General features: G+C 37.8%; 1 protein-coding gene across 2 annotated transcripts in view; it reads left to right on the forward strand.

The window, feature by feature from the left end:
* The window catches only part of LOC140200423 (SH3 domain and tetratricopeptide repeat-containing protein 2-like), a 120,890-nt gene extending 117,249 nt beyond the window's left edge, over window positions 1-3,641 (forward strand). Inside the window, exons 18-19 of one of the 2 annotated variants that reach the window (XR_011886621.1) lie at window positions 1,660-2,047; window positions 3,107-3,641. Coding sequence is in view for 1 of the 2 variants with exons in the window: in XM_072263721.1 (XP_072119822.1) it covers window positions 1,660-1,866 (207 nt within the window). In the remaining variant the exon portion in view is untranslated. Of the gene's footprint in view, window positions 1-1,659 lie in introns of both variants that reach the window. The other variant, XM_072263721.1, reaches the window with a different exon arrangement.
* The last annotated feature ends 5,395 nt before the right edge of the window (window positions 3,642-9,036 follow it).

Here is a 9,036-nt window from a genome sequence, read left to right on the forward strand (position 1 = left end):
TCAAGGACACGACCCACCCAGCCAACCCAATTTTCGTCCCTCTTCCCTCCGGGAGAAGGTTCAGGAGCTTGAAGACTCGTACGGCCAGATTTGGGAACAGCTTCTTTCCAACTGTGATAAGACTGCTGAACGGATCCTGACCCGGATCTGGGCCGTACCCGCCAAATATCCAGACCTGCCTCTCAGTTTTTTTGCACTACCTTGCTTTCCATTTTTCTTTTTTCTATTTATGATTTATAATTTAAATTTTTATATTTACTAATTTTTACTGTTTTTAATATTTAATATTTGTAATCCAGGGAGTGGAAAGTGCAGAATCAAATATCGTTGTGATGATTGTATGTTCTAGTATCAATTGTTTGGCGACAATAAAGTATAAAGTAAAGTATAAAGTATTCCCTACACATATATTCACAAATAGAGACTTCATTCCCATTCCCTCTTATATTGCTTGTACCAATTTAGAGAAGCACTTCTAGTTTCCCATCCTCCTCCCTGAGAACATTTTTACAACAGTTTGGAGATATTCTTTCGTCCCGTGTGCCAGGAGGCATCAGACCAGCCTGGAATCTTGCTTGTGGCCACAGAATCTCCTAACTCCCTTTTGTCTTTCTAATTGCTATCCCTATCACTATAGTTCTTTTTGACTCACCTCTCCTATGTTGTGTAGAGCCAGTTATTGTATCACAGACCTGGCTGCTGCTTCTCCCCTCTGAAAGGTCACCCTCCAATAATATCAAAAACAATATACTTGTTACGGAAGGAAATGCTGAACCTCGGTTCACCGGCTCCACTGAACTTACCGCGTACGAAGCTCTCAGCATCAAGGATTAACCAACTGCAGCAGAACTAGCTTCTCACATGTATAATCACCAGGGACTCCAGATGTTTTCCAATTCTCCCATTTTCAATAGCATCCAACTGCCCCTCAGAAAATGAAAATGCCATGAATGTGTGTGCTTTATTATAATTGTTATCTCATTCATAATCAGAAAGTATAGCTGTTATTACAACAAAAAAGGCAGAATTCCCCTGTTTCATCAAATGCTCAAAGGAAAGGAAATTAATGCAACATGAATTTGTAAAATGAAATAAGAGTATAAAACTAGCGAAGAGTTCCAAATCTAGTCACAGGTTGATAGTATAGAAAGAGTGGTTATACGTAAGTTGCTGTGCATATCTTTATAATGAAATGTTTATAGGAATGATAAAGGTTGACAAGTTTAGTATAATTGATGCATATGAGTTTCCAAATTTTATTTTTGATGAAGTCCGGCACAGTTAGCCTATTTCAGAGTCAACCAAAATGAAAAGGCTTCATAATTGCAAGGATGACAAAACTGACTAAAAGGGCACCATCAGCTATTGAAGTATGGAATGAGGAGCTAGTGAAAAATTGACCATTTTACATTCCTCATACCACTTAGCTCACCTGAGTAAGTTGAATGGCATTTGGACATTACTGGTGAGCAGTGATCTATCAAATTTACTGAAGTTGAACAAACATTAAAAGATACTAATAAGTACTGGTCTGACATGATAAAATAGTGATCACTCTGGTGTATATTTAATCTTTGAAGTAATAATGGTAAGTTGCAGAGTGTTTAATGTTTGCTTTATTTACTGCTCCAAACTAAAATCCATTTTATTTTTCTTTAGGATCCACATGATGCTGCTGGCTATTTCCAAATGGCTTTTGCTGCAGCTATCGAACTAGGAAGTAATGAAGATTTGTTTAATATTTGCACTAAGCTTGCCAACATTTACAAGAACTACATTGTAAATGAAGATCTCTGTTCTCAATTTGTTGAGAAAGCAAAGGCCCTCAGCAATAAGCTGCACAAAACCAAACAGAGCTCGTCATAAAACTAATGTGAAATTATTTAAAATGTAAACCAAACTCTCATGACATGTACACTATCACCTATGCGTTTGAAAGTACCTTCCTAATGTAACATACTCAGGTACACTTACCTTTCTTATGTGTCCAAGAATAGAAGCAATGGCTGAACAAAGGGAAGTCACAACGTCAAAATGAATGACTGAGGTAATGAAATAAGTCGGTATTTGGTAAACAGAGATGCTATTTGGATTCTAAGGGATTGTGGATTAAGGGGAGGGTGGATTAACATTCACAGTAGTGAAGATTTCAGTTTTGAGTTTCTGGTGAATATGATGATCTGCTCATATTGGCTTTCATTTGGTTACCATACTGAATAAAATAGAAATCTGTTAGCAACCAAACTTGTATTGCCAAAGTTTGCAACAATTATAAAATTGAGTATAAAATTGTTTTTGAATATTTAGCCTATTAGACAACTGAAATAGAGCAGTGTAATCTGTTGTATTTAAAGCTGGAACAATTTTAATTATGTTGTTGAGCCTGATATCTTTAATTCACTCATGTTTTATATGTATATAAGTTACAATGAATATTATGGGTTTTAGTGTAAATGTACAATTTCAAAATTCCAAATGAAGTAAAAACGGTGAATAGCCCTAAAATGAAAACTACTGGTATTACAGTATTTTTATAATGCATATGAATTTAACAGTTTCCTTAAATAAAAAATACTTGGTGTAACATTCTATTAAATCACAAACTGTAAAAATTTGCTATTCTTAAAGCATGTGCAACAGAATTGAGCTAACAGCCCCCGTACCTCATTCCTGGCAAGGTGCTATATTTTATTTGCTTTTTACTTTCTGCTTTTCTGTCCAGAAATAAATCTTAAATGACTGCTTTCAGATTTTTTTTATAAATTGAACTGTAGTAACATCTCTTTACCTGCATTTTGTGGTATGTACTGAACATTCAAAGTATTCCCTAAAAGAGGTGATTAGCTTTAAGTATCTCACTTTTTGTATACTATTTAAAACATAAGTTGAGTTGGCAAAATAATGATCTTATTCAGAATGCACTGCATTAAAGTATTTAGTTTGTATTAATAATGGACAAGTATAATTATGGAGCCTGAAATTCCCTTGAACTAAAAACATAAGCATTAATTATTTGGTTAACAATTATGTTCTCAAAACTTAGAATGATTTGAATATAATTACATATCAGTAAATCATATTCTTTTGTTTCCTGTCATTTCTGTAGAACATCCAGGGGTCAAAGGCTTCCACTATATTGGGCATTATGCCCCATTATAAATGGCAGGACAGCTGTAAGCAAAGGTGGCAGATGTCAAAAATGCAGTGTTTCCACAATAAACTTTGACAGCCAATAAAATAGATTTTGATGTGCTAACACTTTAACAGACATCTTGATCTGCTACTCATCTTGCTCAGTAACCCACTCTTGTACCATTAAAAATGCACGTAGGCACTCATCAGTGTCATATTATCTTTGCAATTTGAGTGTATATGATGGAAGTACAACTGGCAGGGATGAAAATGATGAAAGTGATTTATGTAGTATTTTATATTGTTTGAGTAGGATTGGAGAGATGATTTGAATGTATCTTAGTTCAATAGCAATGTGAAGGTATTTTTATATTAAAAAATTTTATGTAACAAATTGAAAAGTTCTGTTCGTATTTTTGTAATATAAAATAGGCTAAACATTGGAGTATTTTAATTGAAAGCACTTAACCTAGTGGAATACAATGTTAGTATATTTCTGTAATGCTCGACACAGTTTAAAATATTTAGTGTAAATTAATAAAATGAATAATATTCTAAGAATTTGTGGACTTCATTTTGTCTAGCATTTTCAAGAAATACTTAAGTTACTCATGCAGAGGCAACCATTTCAGAACAACACAAGCGAGCCACTCGGGCTACTCAGCAAGACAGGTAACTGGGCTGAGTTGTGGTGAGACAGAAGCAAAGAAAAGGTGTGCATGCCCAAAATTTTGTTCACTATCTGAATAACTCAAATTCACACATCTATCCTTTGCTATTAAGTTAGAATCTCTCTCTAGTGTCAAAGTCTGCAGTGCAACACTTAACACACAGTTAACAGCATTGGGTTTTTGAGGATGACTATAAAGCTCTGCAAATTTGTCTTGCCGGTGTTGTAACTTAGTCAAATAATGTGTAAGGCAGCCATCTATTCTGGTTGTAAATATCCTACTAAATCTATCCCGAGGATTTTATGAATGATTCCTGATTCTTATCAAGGAATTCCATTTTTTTTTTACCTAGTATAGGTTTTGTTCTTAAGTTCTACATTGTAAATTATGTTTTGGCTATTAATTCTTTAGAACTGTGACTGGAGCAAAGACTGGATTGTTATGTAACAGCAATGCTATGTGCCAGACTGCTCCAACTGACCTGCTGCTCTATGCACTATTCTTGTGGTTGCACCTGGCTTCTGTGTGTCCGTTGCAGCAATCTATCACCAAGACTGGAGGCTGCAAAGTGAATGGGGTCATGAGGGGCAACTAAGTCTTCAGGCTTCTCTCAAAGGCTCAGATAATTGAAACACAAAATATTTGAATGGATTTAAGTTTGAAAAAAACCTTAAAATAGCATAAATTACTACAGATTAATTAAATAATAAAGAAAATAAAATAGAACAATCATCTACATGCAATTGTATTTCAACCAAGGTCAGTGACTTCATTCAAATAAACTTACTTAAATGACTGGTCTAGTGGTAATGCAGTAAGTCTGATTAGTTACCATGCAACCTCTAGCGTATTTCATTGCATTGGCATTTTGCTTGGGAGGTCAAAGATTTTGATCTAATTACATTCAAGGATTAATGATTTATCTGGAACACTACATAATATGTAATTTGCAGGTCTGTCTGTTTCTCTTCAAGAGGGCCACAACCTTGCTATGATCTGGAGGCTTACATGCCTCAATGACACAGTGAGTTATATTGGCTGGGGTCAGAGGTTTATTCTTTGGCTCTTGGTAGGGTCACCCCTGCTGAACAGGTCAAAGGGTAGAAGCCAGACTAAGAGTGGTCCACCAGTCCTCAAGGTTCAGAGCTTCAGCTCAGTGCTAACAAAAAGACTGGTAAACCAAAATTGTTACAGAAACAGCAGTGTAGAATTCTCCATCTGTGTATGATGGTATTCCTGAGTCTCCATTCAGGACATGCATGACTGGCAGTAGTGAGAACCAAGAGGGTGCTACTGACATGATGAAGGAAGCTCTCAACACCACCAGAGATGGAAGACCTTCATTGCTGCCGTAAATGCCAGTGGCATAACAGGCATTAAGTTGTCTGTTTCTGCACTCTTGTTGTCTTTGACCTTCCATGTATATGTCATTTATTTGGCACGTGCTATGGTCACTCTTAATTCTCCTCAGATATAAATCTCTCTCTCTACGGTTGACTTTATGTGGAATGAGATCTAGAATCAAGTGATCCTGGCAGAGTTTAGCCTGAACACATAGTCTGTTATTGGTATGTGTCCCTTCATAGCAGTATCAAAAATCTCTCCTCTTACTTATAATTATGTACATCCTGTACCTAATAAAGTGGCCACTTGAACATGTTCAAAAATCATATATTTGTATTACTGTCACGTTTTGGTTGGTTTGAACCAGTCTGGCCATACTCCTCTGACCTCTCTCATTAACAATGTGTTTTCATCCACAGAATTGTGGTTCACTAGGTGTAATTTTTGTGTTTTTTTGGTACCACTCTCTCTAAACTCTAGAGACTACTGTGCGTGAAAATCCCAGCAGATCAGAATTTTCTGAGATACTCAAACCACACTGTCTGGCACCAACAATCCTTCCATGGCCAAAGTCACTCAGATAAAATTTCTTCTCCATTCTGGTATTTGGTCTGGACAGCAACTGATCCTCTTGACCAGGTTTTCATGCTTTTATGCATTGAGTTAGGGACTGATGAAGGGTCTCGGCCCAAAACGTTGACTGTACTTCTTCCTATAGATGCTGCCTGGCCTGCTGCGTTCCACCAGCATTTTGTGTGTGCTCCTTGCTACTTACGTTATATATTGTACTTGTTGCATTCTCAATGCACTACAGTAAATTTGTCAAACACAATTTCCCTTCCTGAAATCCTTGATAGTGTTGTTTAATCCACATGACATTTTGAAGCCTTGTTACCTCAGCCTTTATAATTTTCTTAATCTCACCAATGAGATTAGTCTAACCAAAGTATAGTTTCCTGATCGTCTCTCCTTTAACTAGTGGTGCTACATTTGGCACCCTCTGAACTGTGAGACTTCTTCCATGATCTATAGACTTCTGAAAAACAATAATCAATGCATTCACTACTAACAGACTACCTCTGTTAGTATTCTGCATTGTAAATCAACAGACAGTGGGAATCTATCAGCTATCAGTGCTATTGTTTTCACTGACACTTCTAAATTAATACTTTAACTACTTTTAACCTTTAGTTTCCTGCACAGATTTCTGCATAGATGTTTGTCCTTAATGAAGGAAAAAGCAAAATAATCATTTAATTGTTTTTTTATTTCCCTCTTTGCTATGATCAATTCCTCTTATTAATTGTAGATATGGGTGGAGAAATGGCAGATAGAGTTTAACCTGACCAAGTGTTGCACCTTGGTGGGTCAAATGTAAAGTGACGTTACACTGTTAAGGATAGGATCTTGGGTTCTAAGTGTTCACTTCTCCCTGACAGCGGCTACAACAGGTTGATAGGGTGGTTAAGAAGGCATATGGCATGCTTGCCTTTGTTAGTTGAGGCATTGTGTTCAAAGTCAGGAAATTATATTGCAGCTTTATAAAACCCTAGGTAGGGTGCATCTGAAATATTGTATACAGTCCTAGTTGCCCGATTATAGGAAGGATGTCAAGGCTTCAGAGAGGATGCTGCCTGGATTAGAGGGAATGTGTTATATCGAGAGGGTGAACAAACCTGGGTTGTTTTCTCTGGAGCAGAGGGGGTTAAGTGGAGATCTGATAGAGGTTTATGTGATTATGAAAGGAACAGATAGAGTAGACTGTATCTTTTTCCCCCAGGCTTGAAATGTTTAATACCAGAGAGCAGGCGTTTAAATTGAGAGGGGGTAATTTTAAAGGAGACATGAGAGGCATGTTTTTTACACAGTGGTGGGTTCCTGGAATGCACTGCCTGGGTGGGGTGCTGGAAGAGGCAATGGTGGTTAGGGACTTTTAAGTGATGTTTAGATAGGTACATGAATGTGAGGAAAATGGAAGGTTATGGACATTGTGTAAGCATAAAGGTTTAGTTTAGTTGGCCATTTAATTACTAAATTTTATTTTGTTCAGCACAACACTGTGGGCTGAAGGGCCTGTTCCTGTGCTGTACTGCCCTACAGGTATGTTCTATGTACACTTCCGTACATATTTTAAATGCTTTTACAATTTAAAGTTATGTTCCTTTCATATTCACTTGACTTTTTTTCTCCCTTAATGAATTTCTTTATCCTTTACTGAAATGTTAGGATATTTTGGCTAAAGGTGCAATTAGCACTAGAGCACATTTTCAGCATCAAAACTGATGTAGTCCCACAGATTTGGCTGCATCTAAGGTGATAGTATTTGCTTTTTGTTTTGGCATGTGAAGTGAATCAAAGTGGCTAAGGGGAAAATGGAAGAGCAGGCTGAGATCAATTATCCACTAGGAACTTCTGGTTAAAAAGAAGTTCAGCTTCTTCATCCTTGCTTTTCGGGCTCATGTGCTTGGCTCCATTGTCATTGAGGATGGGAGGGTTTCTGGAACATTTCTCTTTCTATTGCTGGCTTCATTGACCGTCACCATTTGAGAGTGAGTATGGCAGGAGTGCATAACTCTGACATTATCTGTTGAATCAGAATCAGAACAGGTTTCATATCACCGGCTTGTGTCGTGAAAATTGTTAACTTTATGTCAGCAGGACAATGAAATACATCATAAATAAATATAGATAAAAATGAATTACATTAAGCATATATATTCCTATTAAATAGCTAAAAATAAGTAGTGCAAGCAAAAATGGAAATAAAAAGTAGTGAGGTAGTGTTCATGGGTTCAATGTTCACTTAGAAATTGGATGGCAGAGGGGAAGAAGCTGTTCCTGAATCATTGAGTGTGTGCCTTCAGGCTTCTGTACCTCCTTCCTGAGGGTAATAATGAGAAGAAGGCATGCCCTACGTGATGGGGGTCCTTAATGATAGATACTGCCTTCCTAAGGCACCACTCCATGAAGATATCTTGGATACTACGGTGGGAGGAGAAGATGGCGGCGCGATGCAGCACGCGCAGCTCTCCGGTGAAATGACATCGTATTTGTAAATAGGACGCTGTGCACAATTCTGATTTGATGGAGACAGACGTGAGAAGCACAGAGGAACATCTGGAGAAATTTCTGAAATGCCCGGTTCGCTGCCGCTGCAACTGTGCGATTGAGAATCTCCGGAGGGAAGGTCCCAAAATCCCCGGCTTTACCTGCTGCTGGCGACCGAGGCTGGGGTCGAAGCGTTCGGCAGAGATGGTGCTCGGTGCTCAGTGTTGGAGAGCTGGTCGGAGCTCGAAGTTTTCGGACGACTCAGAGTCAGACTGTGGTCGGGCATGGCAGGGAGAATTTTCTTCCTTCTCCCGTCTGCGTGAGATATGGGACTTTCGAGAGACTTTGAACTTTTTTACTGTGCCCATGGCCTGTTCTTCATTAAGTTATGGTATTGTTGCACTGTTGTAACTATATGTTATAATTATGTGGTTTTTGTTAGTTTTTCAGTCTTGGTCTGCCCTGTGTTTCTGTGATATTACACCGGAAGAATATTGTATCATTTCTTAATGCATGCATTACTAAATGACAATAAAAGAGGTCTGCGTGTCCTCATAATCTAATGATGGAGCTGATGAATTTTATAAGTTCCTGCAACTTACTTCGATCATGTGCAGTAAACTCCCCCCTCCCCACCTGCAAACCAGATGATGGTGCAGCCGGTTAGAATGCTCTCCACGGTACATTTAAAGAAGTTTTCAAGTGTTTTAGTTGACAAACCAAATCTCCTCAAACTCCAAATGAAATATAGCCACTGTCTTGCCTTTTTTATAGCTGCAACAATATGTTTTATGCTGCATCAATACTGAGTGTAGGATTGTATTGTCCTATCACGTGTCTT

Source organism: Mobula birostris, chromosome 7 (genome assembly GCF_030028105.1).
Source record: "Mobula birostris isolate sMobBir1 chromosome 7, sMobBir1.hap1, whole genome shotgun sequence".
Lineage (NCBI taxonomy): Eukaryota > Metazoa > Chordata > Chondrichthyes > Myliobatiformes > Myliobatidae > Mobula > Mobula birostris.